This window comes from Meriones unguiculatus, chromosome 3 (genome assembly GCF_030254825.1).
Source record: "Meriones unguiculatus strain TT.TT164.6M chromosome 3, Bangor_MerUng_6.1, whole genome shotgun sequence".
Lineage (NCBI taxonomy): Eukaryota > Metazoa > Chordata > Mammalia > Rodentia > Muridae > Meriones > Meriones unguiculatus.
This window is the reverse complement of record NC_083351.1, coordinates 146,906,189-146,928,333: the sequence shown is the minus strand read 5'-3', so window position 1 is coordinate 146,928,333 and position 22,145 is coordinate 146,906,189. Positions and strand designations below refer to the sequence as shown.

General features: G+C 49.8%; 3 protein-coding genes across 16 annotated transcripts in view; 1 reads left to right on the top strand and 2 right to left on the bottom strand.

Annotated features, from left to right (window-relative positions):
* The window catches only part of Fryl (FRY like transcription coactivator), a 222,919-nt gene extending 213,876 nt beyond the window's left edge, over window positions 1–9,043 (top strand). For 8 of the 12 annotated variants that reach the window (XM_021653944.2, XM_021653945.2, XM_060380743.1 and 5 more), the window contains 5 exons: window positions 2,324–2,392; window positions 4,767–4,784; window positions 5,563–5,673; window positions 6,569–6,759; window positions 6,901–9,043. In XM_021653944.2, coding sequence (XP_021509619.2) covers window positions 2,324–2,392; window positions 4,767–4,784; window positions 5,563–5,673; window positions 6,569–6,759; window positions 6,901–7,159 — 648 coding nt within the window. In that variant the 3' untranslated portion in view covers window positions 7,160–9,043. Of the gene's footprint in view, window positions 1–1,553; window positions 1,850–2,323; window positions 2,393–4,766; window positions 4,785–5,562; window positions 5,674–6,568; window positions 6,760–6,900 lie in introns of those variants that run through there. The other 4 variants (XM_021653952.2, XM_060380742.1, XM_060380738.1 and 1 more) reach the window with 2 other exon arrangements.
* Window positions 5,625–15,819, bottom strand: Zar1 (zygote arrest 1). Of its 3 annotated transcripts, XM_021653941.2 has the most exons (4): window positions 14,940–15,802; window positions 13,189–13,281; window positions 13,037–13,111; window positions 11,854–12,209 (listed from the first exon to the last, which is right to left on the bottom strand). In XM_021653941.2, exons 1-4 carry the CDS (start codon window positions 15,702–15,704, stop codon window positions 12,060–12,062), a joined length of 1,083 nt encoding a protein of 360 aa, XP_021509616.2. In that variant the 5' UTR covers window positions 15,705–15,802; the 3' UTR covers window positions 11,854–12,059. The 3 variants fall into 3 exon arrangements, with proteins under 3 accessions (XP_060236730.1, XP_060236731.1, XP_021509616.2); XM_060380747.1 differs by lacking the exons at window positions 11,854–12,209; window positions 13,037–13,111 and adding an exon at window positions 5,625–5,918 and having other exon boundaries at window positions 14,940–15,819; XM_060380748.1 differs by lacking the exon at window positions 13,037–13,111 and having other exon boundaries at window positions 11,812–12,209; window positions 14,940–15,809.
* Window positions 15,820–16,278: 459 nt separating this feature from the next.
* Window positions 16,279–21,851, bottom strand: Slc10a4 (solute carrier family 10 member 4). Its single transcript, XM_060380746.1, has 3 exons — window positions 21,087–21,851; window positions 20,249–20,459; window positions 16,279–17,389 (listed from the first exon to the last, which is right to left on the bottom strand). Exons 1-3 carry the CDS (start codon window positions 21,659–21,661, stop codon window positions 16,877–16,879), a joined length of 1,299 nt encoding a protein of 432 aa, XP_060236729.1. The 5' UTR covers window positions 21,662–21,851; the 3' UTR covers window positions 16,279–16,876.
* Window positions 21,852–22,145: the final 294 nt, after the last annotated feature.

Sequence of the window (22,145 nt, the reverse complement as noted above, 5' to 3'; positions counted from 1 at the left end):
ACGGTGGTTGTCTGCTGCTAGGAAATGGATCCGCAGTTCTCGTCAGCCGTTTACACACTGGCCCAGTCCCTAAGTCAGCCCAGCGTGTTTTTGAACTGACAACCGCAGAAAAACAAGGGTGGGGGGGATGTGCTCCCAGACAAACTTTAGGCTTTTGGATGAAACTTTCACTGGTTACTATTAAATATAACCGAATTTAAAGACAGACCTATGAAAAATTGAGTTGAAAAAAACAGGCCCATTGTGATAGTATAATTTATAACAAAGATGTTACTGCATTCAGAGGGGAACACTGTTCTTAGTGCATTTTTCTGAGAGAGAAAAAGGAATTGGCTCCTCGGGATCCATCTGCCCCTTCCTTACCCACACGGTCTTCATATCTCACTGTTTTCATTGTCCTTTTTCGATCAGTGAGTATTTTTATGCAGTTTCTCTATTAGCTTTTGGTTCTGTTTTTATAGAACTTTACACGTGCCAGGGTGAGGGCTCCACGAGTGAGATTCAGGCCCTAACTAGTATTTCTGGTTCACATTCGGTGTTTCCATCCTCTAAGGAGTAAGTGGGACAGCCTGAGGTGGTAACCAGGACCTCACAGGCTTGGAGGGGCCTGGACATGTGTCTCCCCACATCAAGGGCCCCACAAGGGAGCTGCCCAGACAGTGGCTCGCACGGTGGCGCTTCCCTTTCCTCATCAGCATCTCCGCTCTCGCCACCTCACTAGCTGCGGGTCACAGCTCACAGGAACCTTAAGGCATGAACCTGGAGCTACCATGTCTGTCCACCCTCTCCAGCAAGGGACAGATTCAGGACTCACTCCAGGATTTACCGAAGTCCCGGCTGATAGTTCAGTGCTTGTCATTGGCTTGGACGATTAATTGCTTGTCCATAAGCTGCTCTGTCACACCCAGAAACAGAGCCTCTCTCCGCAGCTAAACTTTTCACCTTCATTTAAGCAAAAAACAACAACAAAAAATAGTGAGCAACTAGGTAGGAAGTAAGGATTCGCTGCACTGCTGCATCTCCACAGGCTTGTAGGCAGCCATGGGACAGTCTACTGTGGATAAAATCAGACATCATTACACTGGTGTTCCCTAAGATGCTCAACAGAGTATGCAATATTTCAGATGTTTAGAATAGGCAGTAAATAATCAACTGCAACGCCTTTTCCATTTTACTAGTTTACTTGGACAGACTGGGCAAGTAGTTAAGTGTGTACGCATTTTAACATGTTGTGTAAACAGGGCTTGAAGCATAAATTCCGCTTCTGACAGTGGCTGCCCCCAGCCATCTCTTACCGGAAAGGTTCAACATGTTTTCCTTCCAAGATGCTGTCAAGAAAATAACCCAAGGGCCAGTGTTGTCTGGGCAGCTGTGATAAAAGAGACAGAAGGTCAAAGAGGTTGTTTTTGAAATAATTATCATTTCTAATTTTAATTCTTTACGTGTAGAACACTAAGCTACAATTGAGAATTTTAAATATCTGTCACTAAAATATTTTCCAAAGTTACTTATGTAGATGGTGGGTTGGCTTTCTGTTTGTTTTTGTTTTTCAGAGTGGTTAATTTGATGGCTTAATTTTACAAACACACACAAACCAGTTAGCCAGAAGAAGTTGCAGCGTCGAACTGCCAGTGCTCAGGGGCTTCATCCAAAGCCCTTAGCTCTCACTTTGGAAATCCTGTGACTCCATTTTTTTCTACAGATCCACAATGCTACTTTATTTTAAATTAGTATCGACTTAACCCCTGGGTAAGGACAGCCCACATCCAAAATGTCTCAGAGAGAGCACGCTTATCATTTATTGCCATCCCCAAAGAAAGAAAATAAATAAAAACAGGATTTAGATGGATCGTGGTTTCTGTTTCACTGATTAAAATTGTCATGCGTCTTCAGAAAACTAAACTTTGGATGAGCAGACAGCCCTGGCTCATTTTTCTGTAAGTTGCCTTTATTAACTTGACCAAAGGGAAAGCGAATCTTTCATCTTCCGAATCTCACACTTAGATACAAAGGTCAGGGAGAGACAGTGAAGACTTCCAATAAAATCCACAGCGCGGAGGATCTTCCGATGTGGGACAGCACGGGTCCGAGAGCACTGATTCCATCCTTGTTAATAAACTCACGGCGTATGCATCCTGTTGCACTGATCCCGTGTTCATTTGCTCCATATAAAATTATCGGCCTTTAGTGGGGATGAAATTGTGTCTACAGCCGTCCTGGCCTTTCAAGTCAGTTTCTGGTCTTATGGCTACAAACTTGTGATGGCCCTGGTTCCGTCCATTGCAAAGCAAGTACTCACATTTACCCTTACTTGTTTCTGTAGTGGCTAGACAATTGTAAGAGGACATTCGGTGCCAACGAAGATATGTACAGGATAAACACCAATGCGCAAGTAAGTCTTCCTTCTACTTCCTGCTGCGTGCCGACATGGAATAGCATAAAACGGTGCAGGCATGCTACTGTCTCTGCTTGACATCCCTAGAAAGAATGCTGTGAGAAGCTAAGCCCTTTTCATTTCGGTTATCAGAACGATCTTTCGGAAAGTTAGGGTCAGTGAAATATTGGCTTAGTAATGAAAACTTCCCTTTAATAAAAATGAGCAGCCAGCCCGCCACTGAAGCTTAATAACATTTAGAAGATAAGCTCGATGGGTATCTAGACGGTCCAAGTTGGCGTTTAGTCACATCTGCCTCTCAGGAGAAGAAGAAATGGTTGTGCATTAGTATTCTGTGGATCTATTGGCTGGTGAGAAAAGCAAACCCCAGAGCAGATGAACCATATCCGTGTTACTCTAAATGTGAAAGCGTGGGTCTCTTGTGTTCTCCTCTAGCCGCTTTTAGCAATAGCATTGCGTTTTCTTAGAGAAAGGTGCATCCACAGGATGGATTACATCCGTAATCCTCCAGGACTGACACGTTAAGACCCATGCGTTACTGCAGTGGGAGCACCCTCGTACAAGGAGAACGCCTTCAGCAGCTCCGCCATCTCCTCCCCCGACATTTGAATTCCCACCTCAGCTACATTTATAACAGTAGATGTCCACAATAATAAAAGTCTGAAATGTGGAGAAAAATGAAATCTTGATAAAAAACATAATTTAACTGCTAAGCTTTTCAGGCATGATGCCAATACATTTTTTTCATAATCATATCCTCTCCTTGCAACTTGATTAACGGTGCCTTAATTATTCCCACTGTGAAGATGAGGGAACCAGGGTACAGAGGGGACAGTATAGCAGAAACCAAGATTTACACCTGGTCAGGTAATTCTAAGCTCTGTACTATTTTAGAGGAAACTTGAAAGCATGAGTAAAGGAATGAGCTGAGGTAGAAGTTAACTCTAGAATTGAAGCCAGTGGGTGCCTCTGATGATACCTCGGGCATCAGTATAAACAAGGTTCTTATATTCCTGCTGCCTCCAAAACAATCCCATGATCTGCAAGACTTCTGACCCAATTAACAGTTTGAGATTTTTCTGAGTGAAAAGCGGAGACAGTACACCCGAGAGTGATTTGTATCTCCCCTTTGTGCTGTGTGGCAGTCTATACACGCAGTCAGCAGATACTGAGTTAAGACAAAATCTACCATGTAAACATCAGTGTACTTAAAATGTGTGTATGTGTCACCTTCAGAGTCTGCTTTCAGTGCATCGAGACTGATTTTGATAATTCACAGCTGCAGAGTTTGTGCCTTTGCCTGTAACTCTAGTAGCCATAAGCTTTATCAGCGCATGTCAGAACCAAACTGTGGGCATGCATGTGTAGAATCAGTTCCACTTATCGTGCTAACAGGAATAAGGAAAGGGATTTAAAACCTGAACTCCCACCTGAAGTCAACTACATGAAATAAACCTCCTGCTACTGTCTGACGTTTGGATTGCACTCTGCTAATGTCACTAGGCCACTGTTTGCATAATTTATGGTCAGCTGTGTGGAGCTAACGTTCACCTTTGCTTAGCAAATCCTTTCTAAGCCGACAGGAATAAATGTGGCTAAAAAATAGCCCTCCCGAGGAAACAGTTCAGAAAAGCAGGTAGTTCTAGGAGCACCATTTACATACCAACCATCTGTTTTCATTCAAAGTGACTCTTCTCAACGCTTCCAAAGCCGTTGGCTGTGTATTTCACATACTTGATCTTCCCTTGACTCAAACCCAGTTAGGTCAAATTTCTGACCTAAATGGCATTTGAAGTATAGCATGATACATACCAGTCCTGGTGTTCTGTCCTGTGGGCCCACAGCATGAGTGAGACAGCCCAAGAGCTAAGTAGACACAGGAAAGTCTAGAATGAGCCTCGCCAAAGAGCCCGCTGCTGGGTAGGGCAAGCTTTGCCTGTGTAAGATTCAGCCAATCCTTTGGTAATATAATAATGGTAAATTCACTTAATAAGGTTCCCACTGTACTCACAGAAATGTTATTACAGTTGGGGTTTGGGGACAAAAAGAAAAACTTAGATCATAGTACACTTACAACAGCTAGGGGCCCCAAGATCACTCTGTTCTGTTTTGTTCTTTGTGGCCTTAAAACAAACTACAGCTCGAATTAATCTTCTCTGCCAAAAGAAAACACGCAGAGCCTGCCCTGGGTTCCTGCAGTAAACGCCTGGAAAGGGGCCATTTGAAAATGACTTTATAAAACTTTCTTCGGGGTATAAATGTGTTCTGGAGTTTGTGTGGGGCATCTGTAACCTCAGTTACGGTGGTTTCTTGTACTAATTCTTGATCTCTCTCTCTTTGTATTTGTTTGTGACCCGATCACCTTGCTTAGCAAATGGGAATTCTAGCAGTAAGTGGCCTGTCTTTATAGATTCCTTATCCTTGCGAGACAAACTGGTTTCCATCTGCCATTTGTCCCCTTGTGCCCTAGCAACGTTTTGCCATTGACCACTTTGAAAGTAGTGTGTGCTTCAGTTTTGCATTGTCCTAATCCATGACACGTCGGTCCTGTAAAATGGTGAAAGTGGGACTTTATGACGAATCCATACACGCACCTAGGAGTTGCGTTCCTTTCTCCCCCTGTATCTGACTTGCCTCCCTTTACATCTCAAACTTTAAATTGCACATGCCAGCTTCATAGTCTCATTGAATGAGGTCACCGAGTGGTTGTCTTAAGAAGAGTCCATTCCTTTCAGAGCCCCTTCATTGTGGTAAAAGGACACCCAGTTTTGCTCGGCGCCTCTTGACGGGCGCTTGGAGAGCCTCAGTGGGCTTGAAGCCTGTACACGCACAAATTCTTCCCCGTCGTCCACCTAAAGTTTTGCATTTGTGTTTGAGTCCTCCCCTCGAGAGCATTTCACATATCGCCTTCTGACAGTGTCTGTCCGGTGTGAAAATGTGCTTCCTACTAAAAAGGAATTCCGTAACCAGCAGCGAGCCTTGTTATTTGACCGCCAGCCCCCAAAGCTCCTTTCCCCCGCCTCTCATCAGCTTCACACCGTATTAACTCGCTTGCCGCAGAAGCGCAAACGCGGGCGATCTTAACAGATGTGTGATGTCTTACCGAAGTACGCCGTCCGGTCGGATCCCACGCTGGGTTAACCTCCGTTAACGCTGCTCATTTCCAGGAGCTGGAGCTCTGCCGGCGGTTGTACAGACTGCACTTTCAGCTGCTGCTTCTGTTCCAGGCCTACTGCAAACTCATCAACCAAGTAAACACCATCAAAAACGAAGCCGAGGTAAATCCCAGCAGGCACCAGGGATGGCCCTGGGAGTTGTGAGTCCACATAGGCACCGGCGCGCGTGCGGATGATGTGCTTATGTGTATCCACTCCTTGTTAGAAGGCCGAGTCCGAAGCCATTGAGGTTTTTCCCGGCTGATCAATGAGCTCTTTTCCAAACTCATGTGATACGTCAGACCATCGTGGTAAATGAGAGCCGATTTCCAGAGGGGCAAGCCTGAGGTTGAGTAGCAGAAACAGACCTGTAACGGAAAGTAAAGCGTGCATAAAGTTGCCCTGTGGAGCCCCTACATCTCGTCTGTTTCTGTAGTTTCGTGAATGCACACAGCATGAACGCAGAGGTTAACACACAGGTTCACAGTTACTTGCCTTAATCGTTTTTTTCCCCTTCTTACATGCTGGTACTAAAATTTTCATTAGGGAAATAAATTGAATTTTTACAATTTTATATAGACATAGACACCATGTGTGTATGATATTTCTATAAAGTATCCTGGGTAAATAACCTTTTAAAATACACTTTCCTTCACTGTCCAAAAGCAATTATAGTCTTCCAAAATATAGTATAACCATGTACTGCAACCTGATTTATCTAGAATATCTAAGCCTGGTATAGGGATACATACCTGTATGTATGTATGTATGTACACATATATGTGTATATATACATGTGTTCTGTAATACCCAGTACTCAGGAGGCTGAAGCAGGAGGGTCTCTAGTTCAGAGTAGCCTAGGCTTCATGGTAAGAGACTTTGGCCTCTTTGTTTTTAAGTCTTTTACTTGGTGGCTAATTTCTTTCCTGCTGAGAAGAACGTTGCCACCATCAGCTGATTAAGCTCCCCTCTTGTGGCTGACTGTAGGAACAAGTCCTTAATGATGCATTTGCTTTAGGTCATCAACATGTCGGAAGAACTTTCCCAGCTGGAAGGGATTCTCAAGGAAGCTGAGGCCGCTTCGGAAAACGAAGAAATGGACATTTCCAAAGCTGCACAGACCACAATAGAAACTGCCATCCATTCCCTGATCGAAAGCCTGAAGAACAAGGAATTTGTGTCAGCTGTAGCCCAAGTCAAGGCTTTCAGGTAAGCTGGGCAGAGACAACCCGACACCGTAGTGCGGGTACCAGAGTCTGGCCGGGCAGCGCCGTCCGTAGGCCCTCGCCTCAAATGTGGGCTACGCTGTGGTGGCACACACCTCAGAGCTCTAATGGCATGTCTTTCCAGAGCGCTCTGGCCCAGTGACATCTTTGGCAGCTGTGAGGACGACCCCGTGCAGACGCTGTTGCACATCTATTTCCACCACCAGACGCTGGGCCAGACGGGCAGCTTCGCGGTCATCGGCGCAAACCTGGACACGTCGGAAGCCAGCTACAAACTGATGGAGCTCAACCTGGAGATCAGAGAGTCTCTCCGCGCGGTGCAATCATATCCTCTCCTAGCACAGGCCAGAGCAGCGGGAAACGTGGCAAGCACTGGATTCTGAGTAACTTCCAATACTCGACGGGGAGGAAGCTGAAGATGGTCAAGGATTATCAGCCGAGCACCTTTTAGGAACCCTTGTGAGTCACTGAGAACTTTGGGGCAGCACCTTCAACTGTAGTCTACTAACTTCAAACTGTTAAAAACAAAAACAAAGAAAAATACCTAACGGCTTGACTGCTGCCTAGACTTCTACAGTGCATACATGATGAAGAAAAACAAAAAATTTTTTAATTAACTTATGTGAAAAAGAAAAAGGGCTAAAAGCGATGCATACAAGTGCACAACCCTGGAGGAAGAAAACAGTTCCAAGGATGTTTGCAATAAATGGCCTCCAAGACATTGCAGGGCAGGGGAAATGAGGCTGGGGTTGGGGCCAATTCATTTTAGCTGAAGACCTGTGCCTGCAGAGCCGCTTGGATTTCTAGCCATCACCAACATAACATACAGTTGACGCTCAATCATCAACATGACCACCCATTCAGACCCATAACAAAGACTAATTGGCAAAAACCATTGGGTCTGGAGTTTTGGGTTTTTTTCGGTGTTTTTTTTCCCCCAACTTATGGGTTAAGGGTATATGGGATGTTTGGGTTTTTTTGGTCTGTATAAGGAATTGTGTGTGTGTGTGAGTGTGAGTTGGGGTGTGTGAGTGTGTGACAGTCCTATTTTCAAGGTGTGGGTGTCCGGTAACAGCTTCTCAGAGCATGCCTAAAAGAGCACTGCAAGATTATTTTTGAAGAAATTTTATTTTATTAGATCTAACTCTTCATAGTGTGTAAATGTTAGAACACTTTAATAATATTTTAAGACTGGGGTTTTCCCAGTGTCTCAAAAAAAAAAAATAATATATCTGTTAACGTTATTGGACTCTGCTGCTCAGCTCTCTGATCAGTGCTTATGTTGATATTGTTGATAACTAACCAAAGTAGATGCCTGCAGAGACTTTTAAAGTGTAAAATAAAAGATGTCCGCTGCCCGTCAGCGCTTCTCATTAAACAAGTTAACTTATTTTACTCCGTAACGACTATAGGCGCTGCATAGACTAAAACCTGTATTTTCTTGTTCCCTCGTGCCATGCACTGTTACACCAGAGCACGTGTACAAAGCTAAAAGTTGTGGTCACTGATGGTGGACTGTGTGTTCTGCTGGCCCTGCGGGCTGCAGACGTCAAGAAAAGAGGTGCAAACGACCTGTGTGTTTATGCAGGACTCAACGTGTTTCAGGCTTGAAAGAACCTTGGGGCTATGGGGGAAAAGACAGGAAGCCTGAAGACTGACTCCCAAAACACGCAATATACTTCTCCACTGTCTGAGTCTGTAGCCTAACACAAACTGGATCCTCTGTCTTTTTTTTTTAACTAGCATTTTGTAAAGGAAATGAATGTAGCCCCACAGCTCCTCTGATTTGAAAGGAACACCTTGTATTTTTTATATGCATCTCTTTTCCACTGTGACTTTTATTTTTCAAACTGGGCTCTGTGGCTCCAGAGTTTGGAATGTAGAAATGAATTGCTCAGCTTTGCCTTTTCCCGGGGGCCATGGACCCTGACAGAAATGTAATTATGCTCAAGTGCGTTCGTCGAAGGCACTGGGCATGCCGACGGACTGCTGGCCGTAGTTATGTTTCCTGTAAGATTCCATAACTGGTCACAGCACATTCATAATCACTGTATTTTTTGACCCAGATAAAAGAAAAAAAGAAAAACAATTATTTTATTGGTGTTCTGGTACTGTAAATGGTGTCCTTTAAATTATTAATAACTTTTGGGCTGGGGGGCAGGCACAGGGATGGTGTCCAAAGACACACCACACTTCACATCCCTTCTCCCGTTTTTCTCACCCTCCTCACATCCTTTTTGTTAAAAATAAAAAAGCATTGTAGCTGTTGGTTTGTGTGGTGTTTTAAGAAGAACAAAATAAAGTTAACTATAGATGACATCATGTTACCTGTATAGTTCTCACGTATAATTTTACTTTTAAAAAGGCAGAAGAAAAGTAGATTGACTACCCAGACTTTTTAAGCAATTTCTATATAATTTGGTATTGATGTGAAAAAAATGAATACGTTTCCAAAAAACAAACACAGAACCGTTAGAACTTTTCTCCCTATCACACGTACACTTGACGCGCCCATCTTCTGACTCCAGAGGTTGCAGATGGTGACAGGATCACTAGTGCTTAATTTTAATCAGCTTCTTTCCACGAGAACCTAGTGTTTGCTACACACAAGCCTGTTTGCCGAGTTCGTCATTTTTAGTTAAGAAATGAGAGTTGGACAGTTTCCTGGTGCTACGCTTTAGGAAGCCAGAATACAGTTGCAGGGTTCGGAGCTGTATCCAGGTTTACTGACTCCGAGGAGGGGCTGTTCTCTACCACCTGCCTCGGCCTTAGCATTGCTAAGGGACCTTTTAGGAAATAGTGCCAGAGCACATCATCTGCATTTCAGGGATAAGACTTGATAGTTTCCATGTGGCTTCCTCTGGCCCACCCCCATCTCTCCCCATCCCCAGTTTTCAAGGTTGTCCACAGTTTGGAAAGTGCAAAAATTACATAATTCTTTCAACATGCAGAAGCGGTAACTGGAGTGTCTCCTACCAGCCTGTCAATCTCAGGGTCTGATGCCCTCTGGGCTTCAGATTGCACCCATAAACAGTGTGGCAGGCCTCAGTGCTGGAATGCCAGCTTTGTGTCGCTTTGTTCAATATCCAACTTCAGTGCCCACATTCTGATCCTTGCCAAATAGTATTAGCAAATAGTATTAGCTGCCCTGAGAAAAATCAAGGACACTATTAAATTTAAAGATGAATTTCACTACCTACCTTAGCAGCCAGTATGTTTGTCTTAGGACTCTTTGCAGGTAGAGTTTAGTCCATCTACTTGGCAAGTACTTACTAAGTGCATATCGTGTCTTGTCCCACCAAAAGCACAGGGGTCAACTGGATTATCTTTACCTGGACCTAGTCCCAACTCAGTGAGACAGCCCCAAGAGAACAAGTGGAACCATAGCCTTGGCTGTCCTGGCCTCGCTTTGTAGGCTGGCCTCGAACTCAAGAGAGCCCCACCTGCTTCTGCCTCCCTGGGTGCTGGGATCACAGGAGTGCGCCACCACACCCCTGCTCTAAAGTTTGTTTTGTTTTCTGTACGAGAGCTTTATCTGCATGTACACCTGCAGGCCAGAAGAGGGCATCAGATCACATTATAGATGGTTGTGAGCCACCATGTGTTTGCGGGGAGTTGAACTCTGAAAGAGCAGACAGTGCTCTTAACCACGGAACCGTCTCTCCAGCCCCCTGAAACTGCTTTTAACCACACAGTTCTTAAGGTTCGCTTCTCTCCATCTTAGTCCTCAAACCTCCTTACCCGTCTGCCTTTCCAATGAAAACACCGCGGGCACCTGCAATCTACCCTCATTAGCCACTACCCACAACACACATTTAAAATGTTGTGACCGGGCACGGTGGCTCACGCCTGTAATCCCAGCACTCGGGAGGTAGAAGCAGGTGGATTGCCATGAGTTCGAAACCCCCCTGGTCTACAAAGCGAGTCCAGGACAGCCAAGGCTACACACAGAAACCCTGTCTCAAAAAAAGTTTTGGTGGAGACTTGAGAGATGGCTCAGTGGTTGAGAGCACTGGCTGCCCTGTAAGAGGGCCTGCCGTTCAGTTCCCAGCGCCCACACTGTGGCTCCAAAGTCCAGCTCCCATCCCACGAGATGCAGCGCCCTCTGGATTGCTTCCTCGAGCACGCAGACAGAACACATATATGCATAAAATAAAAATGGATAAAACCCTTTTTAGTGACTTTTCTCAGAAAACTGCGTAACGGCCAGTCCCAGGCAGGGCCTGAAAAGCTCCCCCATCTAATCTTGCTAGTTTTATCTGCCATCATCTACTCAGTATTTGCCTTCTCTGGTTCCCTCTGCCACAGGATCTTTGCACATGTCCCAGCATAAAAATACTTTAATCAAACTCAACTGACTCAAAAGTTCAGCTCAGTTGATCAATTCTTCATTGAGGCTCTCTCCGCTAAGGAGAGCTTCTGCATCATTCAGTCCTGGGTCCTGTTTTCATAGAACTGACAGCCCCTCTCAGAATCACCGGGAGTATTTGCTGCGCACTGGGATGCTGTTAAACGTGGCCCCTCCCTCCGCCATGAGGGTCAGGGTGATGGCACCCTGTACACGCATCCGCTTGATCCTTCTGGGCCCAGGTGAACCTGTCCCCCAACACACAAGGCCACTAGAGAGTCCTCACGCCCACTCTGGACTGCCCACCTCACTGTGGAATGCTAGCTGAGCTGGCATCCGGGTTCTGGGGGGAGTGGGTTGGGTGCTACTGTAGCAAATGTTTGGGAAATTGGAAGAAAGCCGTTTTCACCTGGTTCCGACTATGATCTTTGTGTTAGGCCAACCACCGCCACCTGTTTCATGAGAGGCACCTGCGGCTGCACGCCGGGCCCCGCCATCAGCCAGCGGGCCCTCAGGGTTTGTTGTTAGGAGGCCCGATTTAAATTCGAGGAGCACGACAGCGCTATATTAAGCAGGAGTCTGTTGGTCCTGCTTAATAACCCTCTCAGAAGCTTCCGACCTACAAACTGAAGCTGTAGCTTTCTTGTCCGTGAGGCCTTAAGTGTCGAGTCCGGCGCCCGAAGCCTCCCTGAGTGTGCCTGGCCCACTCTGCCGACCACAGACGTGAAAACCGCACAGACTTTCAGCAGGAGCGCGCCTCAAACCGAGCCATAAACCGGATAAAGCTCAAACTCTTTGCAAGACCTTTTATTCACAGGCTCTATCAAAGCACGATGCCTTTTCCTGAAGTGTTTTGAGAAAGGGGGAGGGGAGGGGGCGCTCGAGAGTGCTCGCGGGTCCGCTCCACCGACCCCATCTAGCAGGGGCGGTTCTGACTAAATGATGTATTTGAAGCTGAAGGTGTTATCACAGGACAGGCGCTTGTCCTTGCATCTCCCACACAGGTCTTGACGATGGGGGCGTTTGGGGTCCACGTGGCGAAGGCGAAGTCTGACTGGGCAGGTACATCTAGTCTGTTTACAACTCTGAAAGATCAGAGTGAAAGGTACAAAAGATGAAGCCCCTCCCCCCTGGGTTCTTGGAGCTTCAGAGCAGATAGACTACAGAGCACACGGCGCATGTACCGGGCACTGAAAGCCAGGTACGCAGTGGCCTAAGGCACCTTACTGTGGAATGGTGCCCGCTATCCCCTTACCCTAAGCTAGTTAATTCCGCAATTACCAACACCAGTGTGTTGACTGGACTCTCAAAAACAGACGTGGGAATTTCCTTTAGCTCCGTGATTCACATGAACAGGTAAATGTTGTCACTTCTTTCTTTTAAAGATTATCTGAGCCACTTGGCACAGTGCTAAATTAATGGTAAGCAGGCAAAGGCTTAGCAGCCATAGTCATGGGTGAACCACCTAAGGCTGGACAATTTTGCACGGTCTTACAGGAAACTCCCTTTTGTGAACTCTCAAGAAAAGGCTAAATCTCAAGTCCTTCTGTTTCACACTCTGGCTCGGATACGTGCTTCCTGTGTAGCACTGAGGTACCACCTCAAGCTAGCAGAAAGGTGCTCTGTTTTGCAGTATGGTTTCCCTTATGCCAAGTGGAGTGGCAGGTAAGCAACCTTCTAGACTGCAGACGAGGTAACGGATTCAAAAGAGCCTGTGGCGTCAAGTTTTTGCAAGAGCAGAAGAGAATAAACGCCCATTTCACAATGCGGGGGACTTTCTACCGCCCTTGGGAGGGGGTGGTGGTGATGGGGAAGCAGAGCCTGAGGCCCCTGGGAACTGGACTCTCTTTTAGAAAATATATTCAAAGAAGTAGAGAAAAGCCCTCTCCCCGGGGGCAAAGGTGTAATTTACTTGGCAGGTGACGTCCTCCACTCGGTAGGGGTTGTAGGATTTCTGACACTCCCGGCAGAACTGTTTGAAGTACACCTGCGAGGAGAAAAGGCAGGGCGTGCGGCAGCCGCTCGCCGGCGAGCAGGACGGGGCGGCGGCACCGCGCCTCTTACCTTGTTGGTCCCCTGCACGCACCACACGTAGGCGCTCTCCCAGCGGATGTTGCAGTCCTTGCAGTGATAGTAGCCGTACTTCTGCTCTAGGAACTGAACAGCAGGGAAGCAGACTTCAGCCGAGCCATGCCGGAGTTACTCTCCTTTCAGAACCCGGGACAGAGGCTAGTCGATACTTCAAAACTTCCGCCGGGCGCGGTGGCGCGCGCCTTTGATCCCAGCGCGGCGGGAGGCAGAGGCAGGCAGATCTCTGAGTTCCAGGCCAGCCTGGTCTACAAAGCGAGTCCAGGATAGCCAAGGCTACACAGAGAAAGCCTGTCGGGGAGTGGGGGTGGGGTGGGGACAAAACTACCAAATTTCATTCTAGATCATAGTGGTAAGTAAGAGGTGGTTTGGGTCAACCTCTAATCGGGCGAGCAAACCATTCAATCAAAAAAGTATGAGGACAGAGGCCAAACAAAACAACTTCTATACCAGGGGTAAACCAAGTAACCAGTGCTGTCTGGGGCTCAGGATTCTTTCATTAGGCCTCTTTTATGTGGGATGCGCTTAGGACATTCACAGATGAAAAGTAATTAGAAGACACGAAATTCTCCGCCATGCTTAGTTAAGTGTCCGAACGTCCCGCTACTTATTTGGAATTATAACTCACCCACTATGAGCTGTGGAGTGTTGGCACCTGATTCTTAAACTTCCCCGTCTTCCCACTTAGTGACAGATTGGGAACAAGTTTTTACCATTAAGCCTTTAGGACAGGTAGGAGCCTAAAAGAGGACCTAATGCAATTTTGACAGGTGAGCAAGCACCAGAAAGCTTAAGATGCTGCCTCAGATCACACCCAGCTGTGAAAAACGCCCAAGTCTTGCATCATCTTCTTCCCTCCACTTTCCACCCCAACCCCTAACACCAAACACAATCTTGAGTCTCTCCATTTCCTTAGGGGTTACAGCTGCCCTCCTTGGGCCCCTAACTCCTGGTTTGGCTAGCGTAGGCAGCAACTCAGGACCACCCAAAGGCTCAGCCGTGCTGGTGGCTGGCCTTCTGGATGGAGGAGGGGTGTTTGTTTGTTTTTTGAGCAGAGCAAGTCGGGGAGGGAGAAGCTTCGGTTGACAGCTTCGGAAGTGGAGGGAAGGGCCTGACAGAGAAGGAGAGAAGGCAGACAGCTGATAACAGATTTTCCACATCTGGAGGGAAAATGAGAAGGGGGGCCTTGGGAATCGGCTCTACCGCGAAGCTTTTCGCCAGCTGCAGTTCTGCTGTGTGCGCCCTTCTCTTCCGTCAGCCCTCCAAAGTCCGGCCCAGACCGGACCGTGTGCCTTCACCACGGGGTTATTTATGTTGTCCACGTGATCAGGATAAAACAATTACACTGGCATCTCCCCAAGAACGGAGACTGTCAGTAAGTCAGGCCACTGCATGAAGACGCAGCAGCGGCAAAAGCCCGTGTGCTGGAGAGATGGCTCCGCTAGCAAAAGCACGCCCTGCTCTTCCAGGGGGCCCAAATTCAACCCCTAAAACCCACGAGGGGGCTCAAGAACGCCCGTCCCAGGGGACCCGACGCCCTTCTGCTCCCATCTCTCCACGAAGTACACATCCACGCAGGAAAGGAAAAAAAAACCCATACACGTAAAAAAAAAAAAAAAAACCATCCCACACACTGATGGCTTTGGAGAATCCTACGCCCTGCACCATCCATAGTCTCCGGCTTAGGCCCAAGAATACCCCCGGTTCCGGAGCCGTCCAGGCCTCACCTGAAAGCGGAGGCGCTCCCTGTCCTGCTCGGGGCTCTGCGGCGAGGCCCCGTCGGCGGCCGGCTCGCCGGGGTCCCGGGCCGTCTCCGCGGCAGGACGCGGCTCGGGTCGCGCGGCCCCGGGCTGCTCCGCCGCCGCCTCCTCGCGGCCCGGGTCCTCCCGCCGCGGCTGCTCCGGCCCCGCCTGCGCGTCGGCCGGGGCGTCCTGCTCTGCGGAGCGCGGCTGGGGGGCCGCCGCCTCCGCCTCCTCCTCCTCCACCCCTCCGGGCTCCGGCTCCGGGGTCCCCGCGGGCGCCGGCCTCGCTTCCCCTCCTCCCTTCGTGGGCGTCTGCCCGCCCCCCGCGACCTCCAGCGAGGGGAAGCCCAGCGGCGAGTACACGGCGACGGGGCGCCAGGAGCGCGCGGGCCTGGCGGCGCCGGCGGGGCTGCGCGGCCGGCGGGGAGCGGGCTGGGCGTCGGGGGCGGGCCGGGGCCGGCGCCGTCCGTGCTGCAGCGTGCGGCGCCCGAGCGAGCACTGCACCGAGGCGTCGCGGCGCGGGTTCACCTGCACGGCGGCGTCGCGGCTGCTCACCGCCCGGGGGCCCGCCCGCGACAGCAGGGCCGCGAGCTGCGCCCGCCGGTAGCTGTCGAGGTAGTCGGCGGCCGTGAGCTGCCGGCAGCCGGGGAGGAAGGAGGGCGGAGCGGCCCGGCAGTCCCCGGCGCCCAGTCGCCAGCCATGCCGGGCCTTGGCGGCGGCCGGGTAAGGCACTGTGCTCGCTGGGAACATGCCTGCGCCCCTTCGCCTCGCCCGCGCCAGCGGCTGTCGGAGCCACCCAGCTGCCCGCCACGCCGCGTTAAATAGGCGGCCCGACCCTCCCCAGCCTCTCCCGGCTCCGGGGAGAGGAGAGCCTCCTGGGGGAGGCGGAAACACCGCCCTCCTTGCTAGACAATGTAACGATTTGCAGGTGAACTCGCACCACCTGGACAAGCACAGCCAGGTGAGCCCCGGGCCCTCCTGGCCCCAGAGGTCTGCTGTGAGGAAGGCAAGGCCAGGCCGGGGGTCTGATGGAGGGAGCAGAACAGCAAGGTTAGGGGCCGGCCTTGAGCCTCTTCTCTGTTGTCTCAGATCACAGCCCACGAGGCCCAGAGAGGTGGGACTGTCCACCCACCTTTCGGGAAGGGTCATGCCTTAGGAGCTTGTAGCTACAACCCTTTCCCGGAGGTGAACAGAGGTCCCCGTCTCCTCGCATCTGGAATGAGGTCTACAAATGTCCCCTCAGACGATAACTGGATCTGAGATGCATTTACACAAATGGAGGAAACGGATGAAGGAAAAAAAAAAAAAAAGCCTTAATTCCTGGAAAATGTTGGTGGTCGTTTACAGTAGACGCTAGATCAAGTAGTCACATACATTAATGTGACTTTCTCTAGCTTGTTAGTGGCTTGACAAGGGAATCTTATATTGCAGTGTTGGACCCGCGTTTGGACTTTTCCCAGTACGGGCTACAATCGGATTTCATCAGGTGTTTGTAAGCTGAGCAAACACGTGTTTGTTTTACAATTTTACTCATCTATGCACCAGACACCTACATTTCCGACCCCATTTTTCTAATACAGTGCTTTCTATCTGCAGCAATGGTGGTGGAAATGGGGAAAAAAAAAACAAAAAACAAAAACAGAAAAACAGACAAACAAAAACACCAGACGGCGCGCTTAACCGGAGGAAGCGGCGCGCCAGCCGACCCAGGTGTAAGGCCTGTTGGAACACTGACTGGTGATTTAGAAAAACACGTGGCTAAGGCTGCTACAACGTTACTAACGTTATCTGGGGGGAGATCAAATCTGTTACAGGAAACGTGAATCCGGGCTCCTCCTGGAGATGAGCCGTCCGCACCACCGCGACGTCGCAGGCAGGAAGCGCTATCTCGGCCAGACACAGGCTCCCGAGCATCTCCGGGTTCAGAGCGAGGTCTGCGTGGTTTCCATCATCACCAAGTCGTCCGCCCCCACGGCGCCATAGGAGGTGTCTGCCATCTCCTCCTCCTTCAGCTTCTTGTAAGAGATATCCGTGTCCTCATCCTCATCCGGGGCATCTCGCTTGTGCAGCATCTCACTCCCGTACATCTTGTAGACTAAGACGAAAGCCCCTGCTTCCGCGGACTGGAAGAGGGCGTACAGCAGGGGAAACATGTACATGCTTCCTATGAGGCGCGGCGGGAAGGCCAGCTTGAGGATGGCCGTGCAGAGCTGCACGTTCTGACTTCCTGTTTCCAGGCACACCGTCCGCTTGCAGTTGGGCGGGAGGTGGAAGAGGGTGGCCAAGCCGTAGCCCGAGGCGTAGCCCGCCAGGGGCATAAAGATGGCCACCACGTAAACAGCTGCAGGGATGCTTGCCAGCAGCTCGGGGCCCAGCATGGTGCCAGTCAGGATGAAAAGAACCACCAGGGTCACTAACAGGGACCACAGGGAAACCTGGTAAGAGAGAACAGAGGGGCAAACTGTCAGCCCTGACCTCACCGAGGAGGGGCTTCAGGCGAGGGGATAAGCTATACATCCGTTCTAACCTCCCACCAACGTGGCCAAAGCCTGGAACTCTGTATTAGACGGGATTGCTCGGGAGCCTCGCCTAATGCCCAGTGACTACTTCTCTGGCCTCTGGCAATTGCCTTGGATGATGGAGCAACAGGAGAACACCTGAAAAGGTCTTGGAAATGATAAGCCAGCCATGAGGGGACAGCTACTGTCTCCAGGCACACTGTCCCTCAGCCCCTTAGCTTTGGTCATACAGCTCTTCCTAATCTGCATGTGTGTTTAAGTTCCTGGCATGCCTCCCGGGAATGGAGCAGCTAAAACAGCACAAGAACCCTCCAGTTCTGAGGACTAGACCGGACCTCTCACTCGTCATCTCCCTCAGACGCCGTGCTTTCCACACGAAGCCAGTCCTCATTTGACACAAAAGACAAAGGGCTGTTAAGGTTTCCAATAAAAACTAAGCTGGTTTAGGGTGATTTTAACTTTCAAACTACCATTCCAAAGATGGTAACAGCATGGAAACAATTATCAACTCATTATATTGGAGGAAAAGTTTAAGTGTAAGATACGATGAATTCTCTGTGATTCCGAAACTTTGCTCTTCAGTTTGTTCATGAGGAAAATCCTGCAACTGTACGTTTCAAAGGATTCTTAGTCAGTTTTACAATGGGGAGGTTTTAGATGCACTGCTATTAACTGGGTAAAGTGTGCCCTCTTGATGTTTTGACTGGTACATTTCACTCACTCAAGCAGAAGAAAACACACAAATATAAGGAAGAAATCTGAATTCCCTAGTCCTCTTCAGATAGGCTGCTCGTTTCCACGGGATGTGAGGACAGTAATGAGTCAAGAAAGCTGAGAGTAAATTCTGCCCCTCAGAAAGCGTCTGTCAGGGAGGCGATCCCCCTGCCGTCTCTGAGATTGACATGCACTGAATGCCCTTTAAAAATACTTAAAGTTAGCTGGGCATGGTGGAGGAGCTCTATGAGTTTATGGCCAGCCTGGTCTACAAAGTGAGTCCAGGACAACAGCCAGGGCTACACAGAGAAACCCTGTCTCAAAACAACAACAATAACATTTAAAATCGATGTTGACTGATCAAAAATTCTACTCTAGAAGATACTGAAATAATTTCCTAAAGTATACAAAATCACATAACACTGAATCACATAATACTGAAATAATTTCCTAAAGTATACAAAATCACATAACACTGGTACAGAACTGTTACAAATCAACACTCTTGTTAGTTTTCAGAGTGTATCACATTGCAAACACTGACAGAAAATCAATTCTTCATTGGGAGGATTCTAGCTACAAAGTCTCTTTAAGCAATTTAAATGTTCAAAAAAGAAGAAAGAAAAGAAAGATTTAAAAAAAAGTCATTATGGGCGGGCACTGAGAGCCAATGCTCACTTTCATTGTTTGCAAAGCCTTGAGTGGCCGAATGGTTGCACTTACTAAATCTGAGGAGATGTGTGTGAATATAAGTATGTGCTATTACATCCTATATTGGTTGTTGAATAGGACTTCTTTCACTTAGGGCTAGATCTGTGTGCAGAGCCGAACCCTACATTTCTTTTGTAAGGGAAAGTTGGCTCCTTTGTATAAGTGGAAAATAAGTCAATACAAAGAAAGCAAAAAAGTTTCTGTGTTCTAAAGTCTCTATAACTGTACCACTAAAATGGCTCCTTTTTATTTTAATCTGAAGAGAGTTGTCTCTGTACTTCAGTTAGCTATGTATTTCAGCCAACATTAAATGAACATTCTGTTTATAGTATCACTTTTTTAACTTTTCAAAGGAAGTAAAATTAATTTTCCCTGGTCAACTATTAGAAAGTTATGTGTTGCTAAAATATCTGTTTTAAAATAAATCAGTGTTAGAAATACATTCTGGTAATAGTAACCCCTCATCCTTAACTTGAAAAACCATATAAAATAATGCAACAGGGAGGAAGAGAGATACTCAGGTTTAAAAATGACAGTATAATTTACACTATCCAGGACCCAGCTTTAGATTCTGCTCTGAGACCAACATTTTGTGCATTTTCTCATACTGACACACAGTCTTGCTAATTTCAACTTTTTCCATTAAGAAGATGCTTAAGGGTACCCGTTTCAGGGTTGTTTCCTCGGAATCAGAGTCCCGCTCTTGAAAGTACACGCATGCATTTCTGAATGTTTTGAATACTGTTCTTGCCTCTGCTCTGGATTTTCGTGCTATTCAGTCAGCGGGAAGTGCTTGCCATCTTGTTGTTAGTTTAGTTTGAGACAGAGCTTCGCCATGTAGCTCTGGCTGTTTCGGAACTCACTCTGTAGTCCAGGCTGGCCTCATCCTCACAGAGATCCACCCGCCTCTGCCTCCCAAGTGCTCCGATGGAAGGCACGTGGCACCCTGCCCTGCAATGCTTGCCATTTGACAGCATTGTGTCTCCATGCGTGTGTCTCTCTCCCCCAGTGATGACTAAGAGATCTCTTGCCCTATTCTTAATTTTCAGAGGTGGTAGGTAGTAGTTGAGACAGGCCCTTGCTTTGTAGTCCAGGCTGGTTTCGAACCCAGACCCTCTTGGGTCAGCCTCTGAGTACTGGGATTACAAACCTGCACCGTTATTAGAGCTGTTAACGTAGGAATTTCCCAGCGCGGACGTTCGGCTTGTCGTATAAACTTATTAAGCGTGTCCCTGACAGTCCTTTGTCTCCTTCACGGCTTTCCAAACCTCCTAGCACGTCAGCCACTCTTCAAAGACCAGACCAGACTCTAGGGGGAGGGGCCGGCGGAAGAGACCAGAGAGACCCTACCTTCACGATGTAGTCGGCCACCCGGTTGTATTTGTAGCGGATGAAGACGCCCAGCCCAATGGGGATGAGGGTGCTGCAGAGCGTCAGGGTGACGGCCCCTAGGGGGAGTAACTGCACCAGCGGGGTGTTGATCCAAGCCCGGCTGTAGATCCAGAGGCAGAGGGGCATCAACACCAGGGCCAGGAGCGTGGAGGAGATGGTCATGATGATGCTGCAGAAAGGGGACGAGGAGAAGTCACCGAGGGCTCCGGGGCCTCCCTTACCTGTTACGCGGCGGGGAGGGGGCGGGGCCCTGCGAGCCTCGGGGCTGAAGCCTGCAGAGAATCTATCTCGTCCTGTCGCGACACAACCGTGAATCCCAGGCGAGGCCATGACCTAGGGTTTGGGACCCAGGCCGGCTGCCCCGGGCCTTCCTAAAGCCTGGGAACTGGCTGGAGAAACCTGTCTCTAAACCTTTCCAAATACCTTGCGCGCTGCCAAGATTGCTTTCTCTATGGGGCTGCAGTTCTGATGTGCCTTTTTTTTTTTTTTCCTTCGAGCCCTGGCTTCAGACTCCCCCCTTCTGCTTGCCTCCCAGTTAACTGGGGACATGAGCTCATGCCCCGGTCCCTCCGGGAAGGGACCGCACGTGGAATCCCAGGGCCTCTCAGCAGCCAGGTCTGGGTCCGTCCTCCCCGACACGGACACACAACCTCTCAGCGTCCCCCAGGGATGTCGAGGCCAACCCCTCCTCCCCACCCGACCCCCGTCCGTTCGTCCTCAGGGCTCCATCCCAGACGGCCCCACGCGCCCCTCTCGCTGCGAGCCCTGAGGGTCCGGGTGAGAAAGAGGCCGATACCTGAGGTTCATGTCGCCGTCCACCAGCAGGGACATGAGGTTGGAGAGGTTCCCGCCGGGACAGCAGCCGCACAGGAGCACGGCCACGGCGGCCACCTCGTCCAGCTTGAAGGCGAGGGCCAACGTGAAGGCCAGCAGCGGCAGGAAGCCGAACTGGCAGAGCGCGGCGAGCAGCGCGCCCACGGGCCGCCGGACGTGCGCCCCGAAGCGGTTCACGTCCACGGTGCAGCCCAGGCCCAGCATGGTGATGCACAGGGCGGCGCCCACGAACACGTTGAGCCCGTGGTTGAGCGGCGTGTCCCAGAAAGGGGGCTCATGGGGGACCCAGGGCCGGGGGAAGGCGGACGAACCCTGGCCCCCCACGCCGCCCGCGGGCGCCGGGGTCAGGGTGGGCTCGGGGCTGAAGGAGACGCCCGGCCCCGGGGACAGGCTGAGCGCGGGGCCGGGGCTGGAGGTGCCCGGGGGAGGCGACAGGGCGCCGGGAGCCAGGGTGAGGTTGCCGGGCAGCAGCGAGGACGCGTCCGGGGGCAGGGTGGCGTGGTCGGCGGGCAGGGTGGCGTTGTCCGGGCCGTCCATGGCGCGCTCCGCGGGGGCCCCGCGCCTCCTCGCTCGCTCCCGCGGCCCCTGCCGCCCGTCTGCCCGCTCAGGCGTGCCCGCGGCGGCGTCGGTGCGCCCGGCCGGTGGCTGCTCCGGCCCGCATGCCGCCTGCGCCCCTGTCGCCGCCCGCCCGCCCGAGCCGCAGGCTCCGCCCTGCCGCCTCGCCCCCTCCTTCTAATCACAGCTAAGTGGTTCTGTACCAGGGCGGCCAGGGGCGGGACAAAGACCCGACAAAGCCCAGGGGGGAGGAGGAGACTGCCCATCAGATTCTCTGATGCTCCTGCCTCCTTTTCATTTTAAATCTTGAAAAAAAAATTTTTTTTTTCCTAGCTCAGATGTTAAATTTGAACGCTACGTCCCATGCAATGTTTGGATATATGTACAAGCTTGTCAGATCACGTTGAACGTGACTCCTTCAATGTTTTTTTTTTTTTAATGAAAACATTTCAAATGTTTTCCCTTA

Excerpts from the sequence above, each read along its gene's own strand:
- Slc10a4 (XM_060380746.1), bottom strand. The coding sequence starts at position 21,661 with ATGGACGGCCCGGACAACGCCACCCTGCCCGCCGACCACGCCACCCTG. Across the intron at positions 20,460-21,086 it reads GACGGCGACATGAACCTCAG|CATCATCATGACCATCTCCT; the intron begins GTATCGGCCTCT and ends CCCTTTCTGCAG. Across the intron at positions 17,390-20,248 it reads TGGCCGACTACATCGTGAAG|GTTTCCCTGTGGTCCCTGTT; the intron begins GTAGGGTCTCTC and ends CTCTCTTACCAG.
- Zar1 (XM_060380747.1), bottom strand. The coding sequence starts at position 15,704 with ATGTTCCCAGCGAGCACAGTGCCTTACCCGGCCGCCGCCAAGGCCCGG. Across the intron at positions 13,282-14,939 it reads GGGAGCGCCTCCGCTTTCAG|TTCCTAGAGCAGAAGTACGG; the intron begins GTGAGGCCTGGA and ends CCTGCTGTTCAG. Across the intron at positions 5,919-13,188 it reads GCGTGCAGGGGACCAACAAG|GTCTGTTTCTGCTACTCAAC; the intron begins GTAAGAGGCGCG and ends TTTCCGTTACAG.